Below are 23,768 nucleotides of genomic sequence, written 5' to 3' on the forward strand. Positions count from 1 at the left end.
TTACATATCCCCATCATTTGTGCTGCCCATCCTCGTCTCCTTCTTACATATCCTGATCATTTGTGCTGCCCATCCTCACCTCCTTCTTACATATCCCCATCATTTGTGCTGCCCATCCTCGTCTCCTTCTTACATATCCCCATCATTTGTGCTGCCCATCCTCTCCTCCTTCTTACATATCCCCATCATTTGTGCTGCCCATCCTCGCCTCCTTCTTACATATCCCCATCATTTGTGCTGCCCATTCTCGCCTCCTTCTTACATATCCCCATCATTTGTGCTGCCCATCCTCTCCTCCTTCTTACATATCCCCATCATTTGTGCTGCCCATCCTCGTCTCCTTCTTACATATCCCCATCATTTGTGCTGCCCATCCTCGTCTCCTTCTTACATATCCTGATCATTTGTGCTGCCCATCCTCACCTCCTTCTTACATATCCCCATCATTTGTGCTGCACATCCTCGTCTCCTTCTTACATATCCCCATCATTTGTGCTGCCCATCCTCTCCTCCTTCTTACATATCCCCATCATTTGTGCTGCCCATCCTCGTCTCTTTCTTACATATCCCCATCATTTGTGCTGCCCATCCTCGTCTCCTTCTTACATATCACCATCATTTGTGCTGCCCATCCTCGCCTCCTTCTTACATATACCCATCATTTCTGCTGCCCATCCTCGTCTCCTTCTTACATATCCCCATCATTTGTGCTGCCCATTCTCGCCTCCTTCTTACATATCCCCATCATTTGTGCTGCCCATCCTCTCCTCCTTCTTACATATCCCCATCATTTGTGCTGCCCATCCTCGTCTCCTTCTTACATATCCCCATCATTTGTGCTGCCCATCCTCGTCTCCTTCTTACATATCCTGATCATTTGTGCTGCCCATCCTCGTCTCCTTCTTACATATCCTGATCATTTGTGCTGCCCATCCTCGTCTCCTTCTTACATATCCCCATCATTTGTGCTGCACATCCTCGTCTCCTTCTTACATATCCCCATCATTTGTGCTGCCCATCCTCTCCTCCTTCTTACATATCCCCATCATTTGTGCTGCCCATCCTCGTCTCCTTCTTACATATCCCCATCATTTGTGCTGCCCATTCTCGCCTCCTTCTTACATATCCCCATCATTTGTGCTGCCCATCCTCTCCTCCTTCTTACATATCCCCATCATTTCTGCTGCCCATCTTCGTCTCCTTCTTACATATCCCCATCATTTGTGCTGCCCATCCTCGTCTCCTTCTTACATATCCCCATCATTTGTGCTGCCCATCTTCGTCTACTTCTTACATATCCCCATCATTTGTGCTGCCCATCCTCTCCTCCTTCTTACATATCCCGATCATTAGTGCTGCCCATCCTCGCCTCCTTCTTACATATCCCCATCATTTGTGCTGCCCATCCTCGTCTCCTTCTTACATATCCCCATCATTTGTGCTGCCCATCCTCGTCTCCTTCTTACATATCCCCATCATTTGTGCTGCCCATCTTCGTCTCCTTCTTACATATCCCCATCATTTGTGCTGCCCATCCTCGCCTCCTTCTTACATATCCCCATCATTTGTGCTGCTCATCCTTGCCTCCTTCTTACATTTCCCCATCATTTGTGCTGCCCATCCTCGCCTCCTTCTTACATATCCCCATCATTTGTGCTGCCCATCCTTGCCTCCTTCTTACATTTCCCCATCATTTGTGCTGCCCATCCTCGCCTCCTTCTTACATATCCCCATCATTTGTGCTGCCCATCCTCTCCTCCTTCTTACATATTCCCATCATTTGTGCTGCCCATCCTCGCCTCCTTCTTACATATCCCCATCATTTGTGCTGCCAATCCTCGTCTCCTTCTTACATATCCCCATCATTTGTGCTCCTCCTTCTTACATATCCCCATCATTTGTGCTGCCCATCCTCACCTCCTTCTTACATATCCCCATCATTTGTGCTGCCCATCCTTGCCTCCTTCTTACATTTCCCCATCATTTGTGCTGCCCATCCTCGCCTCCTTCTTACATATCCCCATCATTTGTGCTGCCCATTCTCGCCTCCTTCTTACATATCCCCATCATTTGTGCTGCCCATCCTCGCCTCCTTCTTACATATCCCCATCATTTGTGCTGCCCATCCTCTCCTCCTTCTTACATATTCCCATCATTTGTGCTGCCCATCCTCGCCTCCTTCTTACATATCCCCATCATTTGTGCTGCCCATCCTCGTCTCCTTCTTACATATCCCCATCATTTGTGCTCCTCCTTCTTACATATCCCCATCATTTGTGCTGCCCATCCTCACCTCCTTCTTACATATCCCCATCATTTGTGCTGCCCATCCTTGCCTCCTTCTTACATTTCCCCATCATTTGTGCTGCCCATCCTCGCCTCCTTCTTACATATCCCCATCATTTGTGCTGCCCATCCTCTCCTCCTTCTTACATATTCCCATCATTTGTGCTGCCCATCCTCGCCTCCTTCTTACATATCCCCATCATTTGTGCTGCCCATCCTCGTCTCCTTCTTACATATCCCCATCATTTGTGCTCCTCCTTCTTACATATCCCCATCATTTGTGCTGCCCATCCTCACCTCCTTCTTACATATCCCCATCATTTGTGCTGCCCATCCTTGCCTCCTTCTTACATTTCCCCATCATTTGTGCTGCCCATCCTCGCCTCCTTCTTACATATCCCCATCATTTGTGCTGCCCATTCTCGCCTCCTTCTTACATATCCCCATCATTTGTGCTGCCCATCCTCTCCTCCGTCTTACATATCCCCATCATTTCTGCTGCCCATCTTCGTCTCCTTCTTACATATCCCCATCATTTGTGCTGCCCATCCTTGCCTCCTTCTTACATTTCCCCATCATTTGTGCTGCCCATCCTCGCCTCCTTCTTACATATCCCCATCATTTGTGCTGCCCATTCTCGCCTCCTTCTTACATATCCCCATCATTTGTGCTGCCCATCCTCTCCTCCTTCTTACATATCCCCATCATTTCTGCTGCCCATCTTCGTCTCCTTCTTACATATCCCCATCATTTGTGCTGCCCATCCTCGTCTCCTTCTTACATATCCCCATCATTTGTGCTGCCCATCTTCGTCTACTTCTTACATATCCCCATCATTTGTGCTGCCCATCCTCTCCTCCTTCTTACATATCCCGATCATTTGTGCTGCCCATCCTCGCCTCCTTCTTACATATCCCCATCATTTGTGCTGCCCATCCTCGTCTCCTTCTTACATATCCCCATCATTTGTGCTGCCCATCCTCGTCTCCTTCTTACATATCCCCATCATTTGTGCTGCCCATCCTCGCCCCCTTCTTACATATCCCCATCATTTGTGCTGCTCATCCTCACCTCCTTCTTACATATCCCCATCATTTGTGCTGCCCATCCTCTCCTCCTCCTTACATATCCCCATCATTTGTGCTGCCCATCCTCGTCTCCTTCTTACATATCCCCATCATTTGTGCTGCCCATCCTCGTCTGCTTCTTACATATCCCCATCATTTGTGCTGCCCATCCTCGCCTCCTTCTTACATATCCCCATCATTTGTGCTGCCCATCCTCTCCTCCTTCTTACATATCCCCATTATTTGTGCTGCCCATCCTCACCTCCTTCTTACATATCCCCATCATTTGTGCTGCCCATCCTCGTCTCCTTCTTACATATCCCCATCATTTGTGCTGCCCATCCTCTCCTCCTTCTTACATATCCCCATCATTTGTGCTGCCCATCCTCACCTCCTTCTTACATATCCCCATCATTTGTGCTGCCCATCCTCGTCTCCTTCTTACATATCCCCATCATTTGTGCTGCCCATCCTCTCCTCCTTCTTACATATCCCCATCATTTGTGCTGCCCATCCTCACCTCCTTCTTACATATCCCCATCATTTGTGCTGCCCATCCTTGCCTCCTTCTTACATTTCCCCATCATTTGTGCTGCCCATCCTCGCCTCCTTCTTACATATCCCCATCATTTGTGCTGCCCATCCTCGCCTCCTTCTTACATATCCCCATCATTTGTGCTGCCCATCTTCGTCTCCTTCTTACATATCCCCATCATTTGTGCTGGCTATCTTCGTCTCCTTCTTACATATCCCATCATTTGTGCTGCCCATCCTCGTCTCCTTCTTACATATCCCCATCATTTGTGCTGCCCATCCTCGCCTCCTTCTTACATATCCCCATCATTTGTGCTGCCCATCCTCGCCTCCTTCTTACATATTCCCATCATTTGTGCTGCCCATCCTCTCCTCCTTCTTACATATCCCCATCATTTGTGCTGCCCATCCTCGCCTCCTTCTTACATATCCCCATCATTTCTGCTGCCCATCCTCGCCTCCTTCTTACATATCCCGATCATTTGTGCTGCCCATCCTCGTCTCCTTCTTACATATCCCCATCATTTGTGCTGCCCATCCTCGCCTCCTTCTTACATATCCCCATCATTTGTGCTGCCCATCCTCGCCTCCTTCTTACATATCCCCATCATTTGTGCTGCCCATCCTCGCCTCCTTCTTACATATCCCCATCATTTGTGCTGCCCATCCTCGCCTCCTTCTTACATATCCCGATCATTTGTGCTGCCCATCCTCGTCTCCTTCTTACATATCCCCATCATTTGTGTTGCCCATCCTCGCCTCCTTCTTACATATCCCCATCATTTGTGCTGCCCATCCTCGTCTCCTTCTTAAATATCCCTATCATTTGTGCTGCCCATCCTCGTCTCCTTCTTACATATCCCCATCATTTGTGCTGCCCATTCTCGCCTCCTTCTTACATATCCCCATCATTTGTGCTGCCCATCCTCGTCCCCTTCTTACATATCCCCATCATTTGTGTTGCCCATCCTCGCCTCCTTCTTACTTATCCCCATCATTTGTGCTGCCCATCCTCGCCTCCTTCTTACATATCCCCATCATTTGTGCTGCCCATCCTCGCCTCCTTCTTACATATCCCGATCATTTGTGCTGCCCATCCTCGTCTCCTTCTTACATATCCCCATCATTTGTGTTGCCCATCCTCGCCTCCTTCTTACTTATCCCCATCATTTGTGCTGCCCATCGTCGTCTCCTTCTTAAATATCCCTATCATTTGTGCTGCCCATCCTCGTCTCCTTCTTACATATCCCCATCATTTGTGCTGCCCATCCTCGCCTCCTTCTTACATATCTCCATCATTTGTGCTTCCCATCCTCGTCTCCTTCTTACATATCCCCATCATTTGTGCTGTCCATCCTCGTTTCCTTCTTACATATCCCCATCATTTGTGCTGCCCATCCTCGTCTCCTTCTTACATATCCCCATCATTTGTGCTGCCCATCCTCGCCTCCTTCTTACATATCCCGATCATTTGTGCTGCCCATCCTCGTCTCCTTTTTACATATCCCCATCATTTGTGTTGCCCATCCTCGCCTCCTTCTTACAGGTCCCCATCATTTGTGCTGCCCATCCTCGTCTCCTTCTTAAATATCCCTATCATTTGTGCTGCCCATCCTCGTCTCCTTCTTACATATCCCTATCATTTGTGCTGCCCATCCTCGACTCCTTCTTAAATATCCCTATCATTTGTGCTGCCCATCCTCGCCTCCTCCTTACATATCCCCATCATTTGTGCTGCCCATCCTCGCCTCCTTCTTACATATCCCCATCATTTGTGCTGCCCATCCTCGTCTCCTTCTTACATATCCCTATCATTTGTGCTGCCCATCCTCTCCTCCTTCTTACATATCCCGATCATTTGTGCTGCCCATCCTCGCCTCCTTCTTACATATCCCCATCATTTGTGCTGCCCATCCTCGTCTCCTTCTTACATATCCCCATCATTTGTGCTGCCCATCCTCGTCTCCTTCTTACATATCCCCATCATTTGTGCTGCCCATCTTCGTCTCCTTCTTACATATCCCCATCATTTGTGCTGCCCATCCTCGCCTCCTTCTTACATATCCCCATCATTTGTGCTGCTCATCCTCACCTCCTTCTTACATATCCCCATCATTTGTGCTGCCCATCCTCTCCTCCTCCTTACATATCCCCATCATTTGTGCTGCCCATCCTCGTCTCCTTCTTACATATCCCCATCATTTGTGCTGCCCATCCTCGTCTGCTTCTTACATATCCCCATCATTTGTGCTGCCCATCCTCGCCTCCTTCTTACATATCCCCATCATTTGTGCTGCCCATCCTCTCCTCCTTCTTACATATCCCCATCATTTGTGCTGCCCATCCTCGCCTCCTTCTTACATATCCCCATCATTTGTGCTGCCCATCCTCGTCTCCTTCTTACATATCCCCATCATTTGTGCTGCCCATCCTCTCCTCCTTCTTACATATCCCCATCATTTGTGCTGCCCATCCTCACCTCCTTCTTACATATCCCCATCATTTGTGCTGCCCATCCTTGCCTCCTTCTTACATTTCCCCATCATTTGTGCTGCCCATCCTCGCCTCCTTCTTACATATCCCCATCATTTGTGCTGCCCATCCTCGCCTCCTTCTTACATATCCCCATCATTTGTGCTGCCCATCCTCACCTCCTTCTTACATATCCCCATCATTTGTGCTGCCCATCCTTGCCTCCTTCTTACATTTCCCCATCATTTGTGCTGCCCATCCTCGCCTCCTTCTTACATATCCCTATCATTTGTGATGCCCATCCTCGCCTCCTTCTTACATATCCCCATCATTTGTGCTGCCCATCCTCGCCTCCTTCTTACATATCCCCATCATTTGTGCTGCCCATTTTCGTCTCCTTCTTACATATCCCCATCATTTGTGCTGGCCATCTTCGTCTCCTTCTTACATATCCCATCATTTGTGCTGCCCATCCTCGTCTCCTTCTTACATATCCCCATTATTTGTGCTGCCCATCCTCGCCTCCTTCTTACATATCCCATCATTTGTGCTGCCCATCCTCGCCTCCTTCTTACATATCCCCATTATTTGTGCTGCCCATCCTCGCCTCCTTCTTACATATTCCCTTCATTTGTGCTGCCCATCCTCTTTTCCTTCTTACATATCCCCATAATTTGTGCTGCTCATCCTCGCCTCCTTCTTACATATCCCCATCATTTCTGCTGCCCATCCTCGCCTCCTTCTTACATATCCCCATCATTTGTGCTGCCCATCCTCGTCTCCTTCTTACATATCCCCATCATTTGTGCTGCCCATCCTCGCCTCCTTCTTACATATCCCCATCATTTGTGCTGCCCATCCTCGCCTCCTTCTTACATATCCCCATCATTTGTGCTGCCCATCCTCGCCTCCTTCTTACATTTCCCCATCATTTGTGCTGCCCATCCTCGCCTCCTTCTTACATATCCCGATCATTTGTGCTGCCCATCCTCGTCTCCTTCTTACATATCCCCATCATTTGTGTTGCCCATCCTCGCCTCCTTCTTACATATCCCCATCATTTGTGCTGCCCATCCTCGTCTCCTTCTTAAATATCCCTATCATTTGTGCTGCCCATCCTCGTCTCCTTCTTACATATCCCCATCATTTGTGCTGCCCATCCTCGCCTCCTTCTTACATATCCCCATCATTTGTGCTGCCCATCCTCGTCTCCTTCTTACATATCCCCATCATTTGTGCTGCCCATCCTCTCCTCCTTCTTACATATCCCGATCATTTGTGCTGCCCATCCTCGTCTCCTTTTTACATATCCCCATCATTTGTGTTGCCCATCCTCGCCTCCTTCTTACAGGTCCCCATCATTTGTGCTGCCCATCCTCGTCTCCTTCTTAAATATCCCTATCATTTGTGCTGCCCATCCTCGTCTCCTTCTTACATATCCCTATCATTTGTGCTGCCCATCCTCGACTCCTTCTTAAATATCCCTATCATTTGTGCTGCCCATCCTCGCCTCCTCCTTACATATCCCCATCATTTGTGCTGCCCATCCTCGCCTCCTTCTTACATATCCCCATCATTTGTGCTGCCCATCCTCGTCTCCTTCTTACATATCCCTATCATTTGTGCTGCCCATCCTCTCCTCCTTCTTACATATCCCGATCATTTGTGCTGCCCATCCTCGCCTCCTTCTTACATATCCCCATCATTTGTGCTGCCCATCCTCGTCTCCTTCTTACATATCCCCATCATTTGTGCTGCCCATCCTCGTCTCCTTCTTACATATCCCCATCATTTGTGCTGCCCATCTTCGTCTCCTTCTTACATATCCCCATCATTTGTGCTGCCCATCCTCGCCTCCTTCTTACATATCCCCATCATTTGTGCTGCTCATCCTCACCTCCTTCTTACATATCCCCATCATTTGTGCTGCCCATCCTCTCCTCCTCCTTACATATCCCCATCATTTGTGCTGCCCATCCTCGTCTCCTTCTTACATATCCCCATCATTTGTGCTGCCCATCCTCGTCTGCTTCTTACATATCCCCATCATTTGTGCTGCCCATCCTCGCCTCCTTCTTACATATCCCCATCATTTGTGCTGCCCATCCTCTCCTCCTTCTTACATATCCCCATCATTTGTGCTGCCCATCCTCGCCTCCTTCTTACATATCCCCATCATTTGTGCTGCCCATCCTCGTCTCCTTCTTACATATCCCCATCATTTGTGCTGCCCATCCTCTCCTCCTTCTTACATATCCCCATCATTTGTGCTGCCCATCCTCACCTCCTTCTTACATATCCCCATCATTTGTGCTGCCCATCCTTGCCTCCTTCTTACATTTCCCCATCATTTGTGCTGCCCATCCTCGCCTCCTTCTTACATATCCCCATCATTTGTGCTGCCCATCCTCGCCTCCTTCTTACATATCCCCATCATTTGTGCTGCCCATCCTCACCTCCTTCTTACATATCCCCATCATTTGTGCTGCCCATCCTTGCCTCCTTCTTACATTTCCCCATCATTTGTGCTGCCCATCCTCGCCTCCTTCTTACATATCCCTATCATTTGTGATGCCCATCCTCGCCTCCTTCTTACATATCCCCATCATTTGTGCTGCCCATCCTCGCCTCCTTCTTACATATCCCCATTATTTGTGCTGCCCATTTTCGTCTCCTTCTTACATATCCCCATCATTTGTGCTGGCCATCTTCGTCTCCTTCTTACATATCCCATCATTTGTGCTGCCCATCCTCGTCTCCTTCTTACATATCCCCATTATTTGTGCTGCCCATCCTCGCCTCCTTCTTACATATCCCATCATTTGTGCTGCCCATCCTCGCCTCCTTCTTACATATCCCCATTATTTGTGCTGCCCATCCTCGCCTCCTTCTTACATATTCCCTTCATTTGTGCTGCCCATCCTCTTTTCCTTCTTACATATCCCCATAATTTGTGCTGCTCATCCTCGCCTCCTTCTTACATATCCCCATCATTTCTGCTGCCCATCCTCGCCTCCTTCTTACATATCCCCATCATTTGTGCTGCCCATCCTCGTCTCCTTCTTACATATCCCCATCATTTGTGCTGCCCATCCTCGCCTCCTTCTTACATATCCCCATCATTTGTGCTGCCCATCCTCGCCTCCTTCTTACATATCCCCATCATTTGTGCTGCCCATCCTCGCCTCCTTCTTACATTTCCCCATCATTTGTGCTGCCCATCCTCGCCTCCTTCTTACATATCCCGATCATTTGTGCTGCCCATCCTCGTCTCCTTCTTACATATCCCCATCATTTGTGTTGCCCATCCTCGCCTCCTTCTTACATATCCCCATCATTTGTGCTGCCCATCCTCGTCTCCTTCTTAAATATCCCTATCATTTGTGCTGCCCATCCTCGTCTCCTTCTTACATATCCCCATCATTTGTGCTGCCCATCCTCGCCTCCTTCTTACATATCCCCATCATTTGTGCTGCCCATCCTCGTCTCCTTCTTACATATCCCCATCATTTGTGCTGCCCATCCTCTCCTCCTTCTTACATATCCCGATCATTTGTGCTGCCCATCCTCGCCTCCTTCTTACATATCCCCATCATTTGTGCTGCCCATCCTCGTCTCCTTCTTACATATCCCCATCATTTGTGCTGCCCATCCTCGTCTCCTTCTTACATATCCCCATCATTTGTGCTGCCCATCCTCGTCTCCTTCTTACATATCCCCATCATTTGTGCTGCCCATCCTCGTCTCCTTCTTACATATCCCCATCATTTGTGCTGCCCATCCTCGTCTCCTTCTTACATATCCCCATCATTTGTGCTGCCCATCCTCTCCTCCTTCTTACATATCCCCATCATTTGTGCTGCCCATCTTCGTCTCCTTCTTACATATCCCCATCATTTGTGCTGCCCATCCTCGCCTCCTTCTTACATATCCCCATCATTTGTGCTGCTCATCCTTACCTCCTTCTTACATATCCCCATCATTTGTGCTGCCCATCCTCTCCTCCTCCTTACATATCCCCATCATTTGTGCTGCCCATCCTCGTCTCCTTCTTACATATCCCCATCATTTGTGCTGCCCATCCTCGTCTGCTTCTTAGATATCCCCATCATTTGTGCTGCCCATCCTCGCCTCCTTCTTACATATCCCCATCATTTGTGCTGCCCATCCTCTCCTCCTTCTTACATATCCCCATCATTTGTGCTGCCCATCCTCGCCTCCTTCTTACATATCCCCATCATTTGTGCTGCCCATCCTCGTCTCCTTCTTACATATCCCCATCATTTGTGCTGCCCATCCTCTCCTCCTTCTTACATATCCCCATCATTTGTGCTGCCCATCCTCGCCTCCTTCTTACATATCCCCATCATTTGTGCTGCCCATCCTCGCCTCCTTCTTACATATCCCCATCATTTGTGCTGCCCATCTTCGTCTCCTTCTTACATATCCCCATCATTTGTGCTGGCCATCTTCGTCTCCTTCTTACATATCCCATCATTTGTGCTGCTCATCCTCGTCTCCTTCTTACATATCCCCATCATTTGTGTTGCCCATCCTCGCCTCCTTCTTACATATCCCCATCATTTGTGCTGCCCATCCTCGTCTCCTTCCTAAATATCCCTATCATTTGTGCTGCCCATCCTCGTCTCTTTCTTACATATCCCCATCATTTGTGCTGCCCATCCTCGCCTCCTTCTTACATATCCCCATCATTTGTGCTGCCCATCCTCGTCTCCTTCTTACATATCCCCATCATTTGTGCTGCCCATCCTCGCCTCCTTCTTACATATCCCCATCATTTGTGCTGCCCATCCTCGCCTCCTTCTTACATATCCCCATCATTTGTGCTGCCAATCCTCGCCTCCTTCTTACATATCCCGATCATTTGTGCTGCCCATCCTCGTCTCCTTCTTACATATCCCCATCATTTGTGCTGCCCATCCTCGCCTCCTTCTTACATATCCCGATCATTTGTGCTGCCCATCCTCGTCTCCTTTTTACATATCCCCATCATTTGTGCTGCCCATCGTCGTCTCCTTCTTAAATATCCCTATCATTTGTGCTGCCCATCCTCGTCTCCTTCTTACATATCCCCATCATTTGTGCTGCCCATCCTCGCCTCCTTCTTACATATCCCCATCATTTTTGCTGCCCATCCTCGTCTCCTTCTTACATATCCCCATCATTTGTGCTGCCCATCCTCGTCTCCTTCTTACATATCCCATCATTTGTGCTGCCCATCCTCGCCTCCTTCTTACATATCCCCATCATTTGTGCTGCCCATCCTCGCCTCCTTCTTACATATCCCCATCATTTGTGCTGCCCATCTTCGTCTCCTTCTTACATATCCCCATCATTTGTGCTGCCCATCTTCGTCTCCTTCTTACATATCCCATCATTTGTGCTGCCCATCCTCGTCTCCTTCTTACATATCCCCATCATTTGTGCTGCCCATCCTCGCCTCCTTCTTACATATCCCCATCATTTGTGCTGCCCATCCTCGCCTCCTTCTTACATATTCCCTTCATTTGTGCTGCCCATCCTCTCCTCCTTCTTACATATCCCCATCATTTGTGCTGCCCATCCTCGCCTCCTTCTTACATATCCCCATCATTTCTGCTGCCCATCCTCGCCTCCTTCTTACATATCCCCATCATTTGTGCTGCCCATCCTCGTCTCCTTCTTACATATCCCCATCATTTGTGCTGCCCATCCTCGCCCCCTTCTTACATATCCCCATCATTTGTGCTGCCCATCCTTGCCTCCTTCTTACATATCCCTATCATTTGTGCTGCCCATCCTCGCCTCCTTCTTACATATCCCCATCATTTGTGCTGCCCATCCTCGCCTCCTTCTTACATATCCCGATCATTTGTGCTGCCCATCCTCGTCTCCTTCTTACATATCCCCATCATTTGTGTTGCCCATCCTCGCCTCCTTCTTACATATCCCCATCATTTGTGCTGCCCATCCTCGTCTCCTTCTTAAATATCCCTATCATTTGTGCTGCCCATCCTCGTCTCCTTCTTACATATCCCCATCATTTGTGCTGCCCATCCTCGCCTCCTTCTTACATATCCCCATCATTTGTGCTGCCCATCCTCGTCTCCTTCTTACATATCCCCATCATTTGTGCTGCCCATCCTCGCCTCCTTCTTACATATCCCCATCATTTGTGCTGCCCATCCTCGCCTCCTTCTTACATATCCCCATCATTTGTGCTGCCAATCCTCGCCTCCTTCTTACATATCCCGATCATTTGTGCTGCCCATCCTCGTCTCCTTCTTACATATCCCCATCATTTGTGCTGCCCATCCTCGCCTCCTTCTTACATATCCCGATCATTTGTGCTGCCCATCCTCGTCTCCTTCTTACATATCCCCATCATTTGTGCTGCCCATCGTCGTCTCCTTCTTAAATATCCCTATCATTTGTGCTGCCCATCCTCGTCTCCTTCTTACATATCCCCATCATTTGTGCTGCCCATCCTCGCCTCCTTCTTACATATCCCCATCATTTTTGCTGCCCATCCTCGTCTCCTTCTTACATATCCCCATCATTTGTGCTGCCCATCCTCGTCTCCTTCTTACATATCCCCATCATTTGTGCTGCCCATCCTCGTCTCCTTCTTACATATCCCCATCATTTGTGCTGCCCATCCTCGTCTCCTTCTTACATATCCCCATCATTTGTGCTGCCCATCCTCGCCTCCTTCTTACATATCCCGATCATTTGTGCTGCCCATCCTCGTCTCCTTTTTACATATCCCCATCATTTGTCATTTGTGTTGCCCATCCTCGCCTCCTTCTTACAGGTCCCCATCATTTGTGCTGCCCATCCTCGTCTCCTTCTTAAATATCCCTATCATTTGTGCTGCCCATCCTCGTCTCCTTCTTACATATCCCCATCATTTGTGCTGCCCATCCTTGCCTCCTTCTTACATATCCCCATCATTTGTGCTGCCCATCCTCGTCTCCTTCTTACATATCCCCATCATTTGTGCTGCCCATCCTCGTCTCCTTCTTACATATCCCCATCATTTGTGCTGCCCATCCTCGCCTCCTTCTTACATATCCCCATCATTTGTGCTGCCCATCCTTGCCTCCTTCTTACATATCCCCATCATTTGTGCTGCCCATCCTCGTCTCCTTCTTAAATATCCCTATCATTTGTGCTGCCCATCCTCGTCTCCTTCTTACATATCCCCATCATTTGTGCTGCCCATCCTCGCCTCCTTCTTACATATCCCCATCATTTGTGCTGCCCATCCTCTCCTCCTTCTTACATATACCCATCATTTGTGCTGCCCATCCTGGTCTCCTTCTTAGATATCCCGATCATTTGTGCTGCCCATCCTTGACTCCTTCTTACATATCCCCATCATTTGTGCTGCCCATCCTCGTCTCCTTCTTACATATCCCCATCATTTGTGCTGTCCATCCTCGTCTCCTACTTACATATCCCGATCATTTGTGCTACTTATCCTCACCTCCTTCTTACATATCCCGATCATTTGTGCTGCCCATCCTCGTCTCCTTCTTACATATCCCCATAATTTGTGCTGCCCATCCTCGTCTCCTTCTTACATATCCCGATCATTTGTGCTGCCCATCCTCGTCTCCTTCTTACATATCCCCATCATTTGTGCTGCCCATCCTCGTCTCCTTCTTACATATCCCCATCATTTGTGCTGCCCATCCTCTCCTCCTTCTTACATATCCCTATCATTTGTGCTGCCCATCTTCGTCTCCTTCTTACATATCCCGATCATTTGTGCTGCCCATCCTCATCTCCTTCTTACATATCCCCATCATTTGTGCTGCCCATCCTCGTCTCCTTCTTACATATCCCCATCATTTGTGCTGCCCATCCTCTCCTCCTTCTTACATATCCCGATCATTTGTGCTGCCCATCCCCGTCTCCTTCTTACATATCCCCATCATTTGTGCTGCCCATCCTCGCCTCCTTCTTACATGTCCTGATCATTTGTGCTGCCCATCCTCGCCTCCTTCTTACATATTCCAATCATTTGTGCTGCCCATCCTCGTCTCCTTCTTACATATCCCCATCATTTGTGCTGCCCATCCTCGCCTCCTTCTTACATATCCCGATCATTTGTGCTGCCCATCCTCGTCTCCTTTTTACATATCCCCATCATTTGTCATTTGTGTTGCCCATCCTCGCCTCCTTCTTACAGGTCCCCATCATTTGTGCTGCCCATCCTCGTCTCCTTCTTAAATATCCCTATCATTTGTGCTGCCCATCCTCGTCTCCTTCTTACATATCCCCATCATTTGTGCTGCCCATCCTTGCCTCCTTCTTACATATCCCCATCATTTGTGCTGCCCATCCTCGTCTCCTTCTTACATATCCCCATCATTTGTGCTGCCCATCCTCGTCTCCTTCTTACATATCCCCATCATTTGTGCTGCCCATCCTCGTCTCCTTCTTACATATCCCCATCATTTGTGCTGCCCATCCTCGCCTCCTTCTTACATATCCCCATCATTTGTGCTGCCCATCCTCGCCTCCTTCTTACATATCCCCATCATTTGTGCTGCCCATCCTCTCCTCCTTCTTACATATACCCATCATTTGTGCTGCCCATCCTCGTCTCCTTCTTAGATATCCCGATCATTTGTGCTGCCCATCCTTGACTCCTTCTTACATATCCCCATCATTTGTGCTGCCCATCCTCGTCTCCTTCTTACATATCCCCATCATTTGTGCTGTCCATCCTCGTCTCCTACTTACATATCCCGATCATTTGTGCTACTTATCCTCACCTCCTTCTTACATATCCCGATCATTTGTGCTGCCCATCCTCGTCTCCTTCTTACATATCCCCATCATTTGTGCTGCCCATCCTCGTCTCCTTCTTACATATCCCGATCATTTGTGCTGCCCATCCTCGTCTCCTTCTTACATATCCCCATCATTTGTGCTGCCCATCCTCGTCTCCTTCTTACATATCCCCATCATTTGTGCTGCCCATCCTCTCCTCCTTCTTACATATCCCTATCATTTGTGCTGCCCATCTTCGTCTCCTTCTTACATATCCCGATCATTTGTGCTGCCCATCCTCATCTCCTTCTTACATATCCCCATCATTTGTGCTGCCCATCCTCGTCTCCTTCTTACATATCCCCATCATTTGTGCTGCCCATCCTCTCCTCCTTCTTACATATCCCGATCATTTGTGCTGCCCATCCCCGTCTCCTTCTTACATATCCCCATCATTTGTGCTGCCCATCCTCGTCTCCTTCTTACATGTCCTGATCATTTGTGCTGCCCATCCTCGCCTCCTTCTTACATATTCCAATCATTTGTGCTGCCCATCCTCGCCTCCTTCTTACATATCCCCATCATTTGTGCTGCCCATCCTCGTCTCCTTCTTACATAACCCCATCATTTGTGCTGCCCATCCTCGTCTCCTTCTTACATATCCCCATCATTTATGCTGCCCATCCTCGCCTCCTTCTTACATATCCCCATCATTTATGCTGCCCATCCTCGTCTCCTTCTTACATATCCCCATCATTTATGCTGCCCATCCTCGCCTCCTTCTTACATATCCCCATCATTTATGCTTCCCATCCTCGTCTCCTTCTTACATATCCCCATCATTTGTGCTGCCCATCCTCGCCTCCTTCTTACATATCCCCATCATTTATGCTGCCCATCCTCGTCTCCTTCTTACATATCCCCATCATTTATGCTGCCCATCCTCGCCTCCTTCTTACATATCCCCATCATTTATGCTGCCCATCCTCGTCTCCTTCTTACATATCCCCATCATTTATGCTGCCCATCCTCGTCTCCTTCTTACATATCCCCATCATTTGTGCTGCCCATCCTCGCCTCCTTCTTACATATCCCCATCATTTATGCTGCCCATCCTCGTCTCCTTCTTACATATCCCCATCATTTATGCTGCCCATCCTCGCCTCCTTCTAACATATCCCCATCATTTATGCTGCCCATCCTCGTCTCCTTCTTACATATCCCCATCATTTGTGCTGCCCATCCTCGTCTCCTTCTTACATATCCCCATCATTTATGCTTCCCATCCCGGACTATATAAAGACACGCCTATATGGAAACATGTGGGAACCGCCCGATTCAGAGAGACAGAAACATTTACTTTCGGAACCCCATAAATAAAAAGCACAATATCTCCACAAAAGACAAAAATCTGAAAAATTAATAATCTGGAGAAAAGGGCGAATTTAATGAATACAAACCCCAGCACTTTAGAGATGATGACAGGTCCCTGAACATCTGTCATATATACAATGTGTATAAAATATTACTCCTACAGTATCAGTGACTCAAGGAGGCGGATAATATGCCAAGACGTTCCTCACCTTGTCACAGATGGCTTGTGCATCTGCATTAGCCGGATGTTCTTCGCCATATCCACCGAGCAAAGCTGATGCAGCCATCCTGAGTGTGAGCTCTGCGGACCGAGCCTAGAAAGCGCAGACACCTGATTATATACCCATGAAGCGAACCACTTAGGAATATGTGTCAATCAAGGTCGGATAACCTCCACCTCCCATTTCTATGTGCAGTAATCTACGAAGCTCCCCCTCTCAGCGCAGTGGTTGGATCCGGTTATACCTGTGCGTCTCAGGTGTGGCTGATGGGACAGGTAGTGGCGCGGCTCGTACAGGCCTGATTTAGGGGAGATGCCTGCATTATTCATCAGCAATAAATGCATCTTATAATTAATATTAACCTCTTGTTATCAGAGTCTAAGAGGAAAATGACGAAACCTTTAGAGACGTTGCAGACATTCTGGGCCAATCTACAAAAATACAAATAAGGAGGAATACATTTGTAAAAGTTAAAGTGCACCAATCACCAGGATTTTCCTATATAACCTATAACCAGTGCTATACAGGTGCTATCAGGCTAATTCTATACATACCTTTAGTTGTGAGTTATGATGTATAGTTTTGGAAACACAAGTGTGTCGCCCAGGGCTATGGGGTACTCGATCCCGGGCCGTATATGTACAGGGATGCTGTGTCACGGTTGTATAATGGCCGATGCCCGGTTCCGTGACCCTGGGGACGCTTTTTATAAGGGTTTATATACAGTGGAGTGAAAGAGTTTGTTTTGTGACGCCACTTGAGGGTTGCGGTTATGGTAATGGAACCGCCGCTGCACAGTCTGTTACCTCTGGGGCTGATGGTGGTGGCAGCTGGGATGGTAGGCCCACTACAAGTAGGGCTGGGTCCCAGGGAGTGAGTGTAAAGGTCCGTCACAGAAAGAAGAGAGACTACACGATGGGGATGCAGTGCAACATCTGTTTACTCACTGTAAGATGGAACTGTGGCACTGAGGACGGCTGGTTCAGACCCCTGGTCCCTTTTGTCCCAGTGCCGGTGTGGTGACCTGGTAGTCTCTTTCCCCCGCACCTCTCACATGTTTGAAGGACCCCATAGCCTGGAGCGTTTGTGGGTCCTTTACTGTCTTTTGGCAGTCTCTCGTCCGTATGGCGGGCAGTGCGAACCCTGTAGGGTTGGTGTTCTGTTCCGGTCCCTGGCTCAGTCTTTACTGCTGGTGCCCCTGGATTCTTGGGTCAGTGAGGTCTGTGAATGTCCCCTGACTGTGCAGGTATTTGTCAGGTTGCCTGAAGCTGTCGCCTGACCTAGGGCCCTGTGCCCCATCGGTGCTCTGGTTCCAGAGGTACCTGGCTGTACCGTCCCTGGCAACCACTCTCATTTGCCACCTAGGTCACTGCTACACGCCCCCGTCTAGAGACACGTCCGTCCCCTTCGACTGTCACTACTCAACTCTCTGTTTGCCTGCATGTCCATGTCTGTTTGTCCCCACCCACCGGGCTGTCAGCTAGTAGACTGGACTGGCTCCACCTCTAGGCAGCCATCCATTGGGTCCCGGAATAGTCAGTCATCTCTAATGGGGAGTGGGAAACTGGGGATGTTATATGTGTTGTTGGTGCTGGCACTGGGCTTCCAGGTCCTTGGGGGTAGGCTCTGCATCTGGTTCTGGATGCAGTACCTAGTAGTGCCCTGAGGGGTTCAGGGACGCTACACAAGCAAGTAAAGTTTGTAAAATGAGCAGCTTTTTGATTGGCAGCAGCTGGCGATCAGTTGATAGCTGGGGTGGGTATTCACAGTGATTCCAGCCCCCCTGCCTGTCCGTCCTCCCCCTATCTGTTACTTATGATGCTAATTCGATTATAGAATCGTATTACTAAGTGGCTAGAAGGACTTGTGCTGATGTCATACCCATGTGACCAGAAGGGGTGGGGCCTCAGCCAACATAGCTGATACCAGGAAGCAACATTTTTTTTCTGTTGGCTGAGACCCCGCCCCTTTTGAAAGAAGCATTGCTAATGCGAAATGTGCGTTGGGTGTGTGGGACGCCATTATTTTTTCTGCTGACTCCCTCTATAGGTAAACCTTACGGCACTATAGGACCTGTATTTTTATATATATATATATATATATCTATGGCCTAACTCTCCATGGTCCCCATTCATCTCTGATTCTGACAATCCATCTGTCTCATTCACAGGTATGACCGTCCAGTTGTTCTATGCATCTGAATTTCCTGACTTGACTTTAATCTCCTCACCTGCATACACATTTAAAGTCCCTTTGCTTTTGGTATGCTAACCTGCTGTTTTACTGTTGTATAATTAGTTAAATCCTGTCTGTATTTTTTTTTTTATTTCTCTTCTTTGAGTGCTTCCTACCTGTTTGTAATTCTTTCATGTGCCTCACCCCTGCTGGTCAGCTGATGTTCATCTGGGTCAATGAGACATGTATATAAGTACTGCACTAGGTCTATGACCGTGGTCTGTGTGCGTGCCTCTGGATAAGTGCCTCATAAGTGTCAGAAATATACCAGAAATGAACCAGACGTGACCAGAAGGTAAACTTCAGCTCTTTCTAACCAAGTTTTCCACTGACACAACTTACTTGTTAAATCATATACTTACCACACTACCCCCACCATGTTCACCTATGCCCTCACAGTCTTTGCCCCTCTCCTCCTCACTCTCCTTCACTATCCGCACACCCCAGCTCCCTCTAAGCAAATATTCATCTCCCCGTCCCTCCTGCCTTCTCATCTGTCCTCATCTGCTGACCTACTCCTGAACCTCAGATCGCTCCTAATATCGCGCAGACCATGCCGTCCACTCTCCTTCTCCCACCTGCTCTCCCTTTCTCTACTCCTTCTCACTGCTGGTGACATAGCCCCCAATCCTGGCCCCCCGTGGATGGTACACCCCTCTTTATCACCCACCCACCACTCTCCACATAATAGTAACTACCGCAATCTATCCAACATAAAAACTATTCCCCTCTCACCCACTCTGCCGCCCCCTCTCTCAGGAGCGCTCTGGAATGCCCGTTCAGTGTGTAATAAACTGCACATCATTCATGATCTCTTTACCTCTAGCAATCTATCCTTTCTAGGCATCACCGAAACATGGCTGACACCATCCAACTCTGCCTCCCCAGCTGCACTATGCTACGGTGGCCTGCACTTCTCCCACACTCCTCGCCCTGGCAATAGACAAGGTGGAGGAGTGGGCCTCCTTCTTTCTAACAACTACAACTTCACCACAATCCCACCTCTACCCTCCCTCGACCTGCCTTCCTTTGAAGTGCACTCTGTCCGAATCTATTCTCCCTCCAACCTCCAAGTGGCTGTCATATACAGACCCCCGGGCGCCACCACTGCCTTCCTCGACCACTTCTCTGCCTGGCTTCTACACTTTCTCTCTGCTGACATTCCCACCATCATCATGGGTGACTTCAACATCCCCACTGACACTCGCCAACAAGCTGCTTCCAAACTCCTCTCCCTTGCTTCGTCTTTTGGCTTAACTCAGTGGTCCACCTCTGCCACCCACAAAGATGGACACACACTAGACCTTATCTTCACCCGCCTCTGTCCCCTTTCTGACTTCACAACTTCCCCCCTCCCCCTATCTGACCACCATCTTCTGACCTTTTCAGCCCTGTCCTCCTCACCTACCCCCCCTGTCCAGCACCTAGCACATCCCCGCAGAAACCTTGCACACCTCAACATGCACACCCTCGCCGACTCTATCCTCCCACTGTCCTCCATATCGTCCCTCCACGACACAGACAGCGCCACCACTTTCTACAACACCACCCTCACATCAGCTATTGATTCAGTCGCTCCCCTTGTGCATGGCAGAGTGAGACGAATCAATAGACAGCCCTGGCACAACAGCCTCACTAAAAAACTTAGGCAAAGGTCTAGGGCTGCATAGCGGCGGTGGAAGAAAACGCACTCCCAGGAAGACTTCACCACATTCAAAAATGCAATTCACACATTTCGTTCAGTCCTCACCTCCGCTAAACACGATTACTTCAGAAACCTCATATCCTCTCTAACACACAACCCCAAACAGTTATTCAACACTTTCAACTCCCTCCTTCGCCCACCACTGCCCCCTCCAACCTCCCTCATTTCTGCAGAAGACTTTGCCACCTATTTCCAAGAAAAAATCGACCTAATAAGGCAAGTCTTCTCTGCTCAGCCACCACAACCCCCTCATGTAGCTGACCACTGCCCCTCCCCCATAAACTTCCTCCCCACCATCACCGAAGGAGAGCTTGCACGTCTGCTCTCAAAAGCGCACCTCACCACCTGCGCACATGACCCCATGCCATCCCACCTCCTTCCCAAACTCACCACCATCCTTATTCCAGCCTTAACCCATCTCTTCAACCTATCTTTAACGACTGGAACCTTCCCCTCTGCCTTTAAACATGCAACAGTCACACCTACCCTAAAGAAACCTTCCCTCGATCCAACCTCTACTACCAGCTACCGCCCCATATCACTACTCCCACTTGCCTCAAAACTCCTGGAACAGCATGTCCATGCTGAACTTTCCTCCCACCTCTCCTCTAACGCTCTCTTTGACAACCTACAGTCCGGCTTCCGTCCACATCACTCCACCGAAACTGCCCTGACTAAAATCACAAATGACTTGCTTACTGCCAAAGCGAACAAGCACTTCTCTATACTCCTACTCCTAGACCTGTCCTCAGCCTTCGATACCGTTGACCACTCCCTCCTATTACAGACCCTCTCTTCCCTTGGTGTCAGAGATCTTGCCCTCTCTTGGATCTCTTCATACCTCTCAAATCGCACTTTTAGTGTCTCCCACTCCCACACAACCTCTTCATCCCACCATCTCTCTGTTGGCGTCCCTCAAGGCTCTGTCCTAGGACCCCTACTTTTCTCTATCTACACATTTGGCCTGGGACAACTCATAAAGTCCCATGGCTTCCAATACCACCTATATGCCGACGACACCCAGATCTACCTCTCTGGCCCAGATGCCACATCTCTGCTGTCCAAAATCCCGAAATGTCTATCTGCTATATCCTCCTTCTTCTCCTCTCGCTTCCTAAAGCTCAATGTGGCCAAAACTGAACTAATCATCTTTCCTCCGTCTCACCTACACTCTCCACCTGATCTATCTATTACAATAAATAACACCACGCTCTCGCCAGTACACAAAGTTCGCTGCCTCGGAGTGACCTTTGACTCTGCCTTATCCTTCATACCACACATCCAATCCCTCACCACCTCCTGCCGTCTTCAACTCAAAAATATTTCCAGAATCCGCCCTTTCCTCAATTTGCAATCTACTAAAATGCTAGTGCATGCCCTCATAATCTCCCGCCTCGACTACTGTAACATCCTCCTCTGTGGCCTCCCTGCCAACACGCTTGCCCCTCTCCAGTCCATCCTTAACTCTGCTGCCCGACTTATCCACCTCTCTCCTCAATACCACCCCGCTTCTCCTCTCTGCATGTCCCTCCACTGGCTTCCAATCTTCCACCGTATCCAATTCAAACTTCTAACACTGACCTACAAAGCTGTGCATAATCTTTCCCCTCCGTACATCTCCGAACTACTCTCCCACTACACTCCAACACGTCACCTCCGGTCCTCCCAAGATCTCCTCCTCTCCTCCTCTCTCATTCGCTCCTCACACAACCGACTCCAAGACTTCTCCCGAGCATCCCCAGTCTCCTGGAACTCGCTGCCTCAACACGTCAGACTATCCCCTACCCTTGCAAACTTCAAACGGAACCTGAAAACGCACCTGTTCAGAAATGCCTACAATCTACAATGAACTCGCTGCCGCCCGACCACCGTGCGGAGCTGCCGCCCGACCACCGTGCGGAGCTGCCGCCCGACCACCGTGCGGAGCTGCCGCCCGACCACCGTGCGGAGCTGCCGCCCGACCACCGTGCGGAGCTGCCGCCCGACCACCGTGCGGAGCTGCCGCCTGACCTACACCCCACCTATTGTCTCCTCCCCATAATCCTATAGAATGTAAGCCCGCAAGGGTAGGGCCCTCTTCCCTCTGTACTAGTCTGTCTACTGTAACTTGTATACGTATTTTGTATGTAACCCCCTTCTCATGTACAGCACCATGGAATTAATGGTGCTCTATAAATAAATAATAATAATAATAATAATAATAATAATTGTGATGTGTCTTCTGTTTAACATGTTACGGATACACTTGTGCCTTCATTTCATGATTATTATTTTTTTAATTTTGTTGAACATGTGCTTACATGCATTATATGTATACTATATATATATATATATATATATATATATATTTATTTTTTTTTTGGTCCAGCTTTAATTTCATTAATACTAAATTGGGGGTTTGGCTAGGTGTTCCCACTATTCCATCTACCCATTTTGGGAAGTCTTGTTTCTTACGACATCTTTTACACATTTTTAATCTACTTTTAATAAAGATTTAACTTTTTATGCAGTTGCATAAGTTTATTGGTGTTTGATGCAACATAACTTGTTTTCCCACTTCTATGGTTGTTAATGATATATGTCCGCCCCTGATTCTACCCATCCCTTTAATAACCTCGGTTGCTCTTTTCTGCACCCGCTCTAGTTCAGCTAAGTCTAAAATTGTACCCAGTACATAAGTGTGGTCGCACTAGTCGCTTGTATAGGGGTAAACTAAGCTCTTCTCATAGCATCTCGGCCTCTTTTACTGCATCCCATTATTTTATTAGCCTTGGCAGCAGCTGCCTGACACTGGTCAGTAGATTTGAGTTTGCCGTCCACCCATAAACCCAAGTCTTTTTCAGTTACAGTTTTACCAAGTCTTTCAGAATTGAGTATATAGTTACACATTTTATTTCCTCTGCCCAAGTGCATAACCTTACATTTATCCACATTGAACTTCAATTACCATTTTTCAGCCGAAGTCTCCAGCTTACACAAATCCCTGTGTAGTATTAAATTATGCTGCTCTGTATTAATTACCTTCCATAGTTTAGTATTGTCAAGGAGAAATTCCATAGTTTTCGGGAAATCTCCTTCTTAACAGTGAAT

At 48.5% G+C, this 23,768-nt stretch overlaps 1 protein-coding gene across 1 annotated transcript in view; it reads right to left on the bottom strand.

The window, feature by feature from the left end:
* LOC142281061 (cystatin-B-like) overlaps nucleotides 1–16,942 on the bottom strand; it is a 39,421-nt gene extending 22,479 nt beyond the window's left edge. The window contains exon 1 of the mRNA XM_075332815.1: nucleotides 16,727–16,942. Within this exon, the coding sequence (XP_075188930.1) occupies nucleotides 16,727–16,804 (78 nt within the window). The 5' untranslated portion in view covers nucleotides 16,805–16,942. The remainder of the gene's footprint in view (nucleotides 1–16,726) is intronic.
* Between the last annotated feature and the right edge of the window lie 6,826 nt (nucleotides 16,943–23,768).

This window comes from Anomaloglossus baeobatrachus, chromosome 2 (genome assembly GCF_048569485.1).
Source record: "Anomaloglossus baeobatrachus isolate aAnoBae1 chromosome 2, aAnoBae1.hap1, whole genome shotgun sequence".
Lineage (NCBI taxonomy): Eukaryota > Metazoa > Chordata > Amphibia > Anura > Aromobatidae > Anomaloglossus > Anomaloglossus baeobatrachus.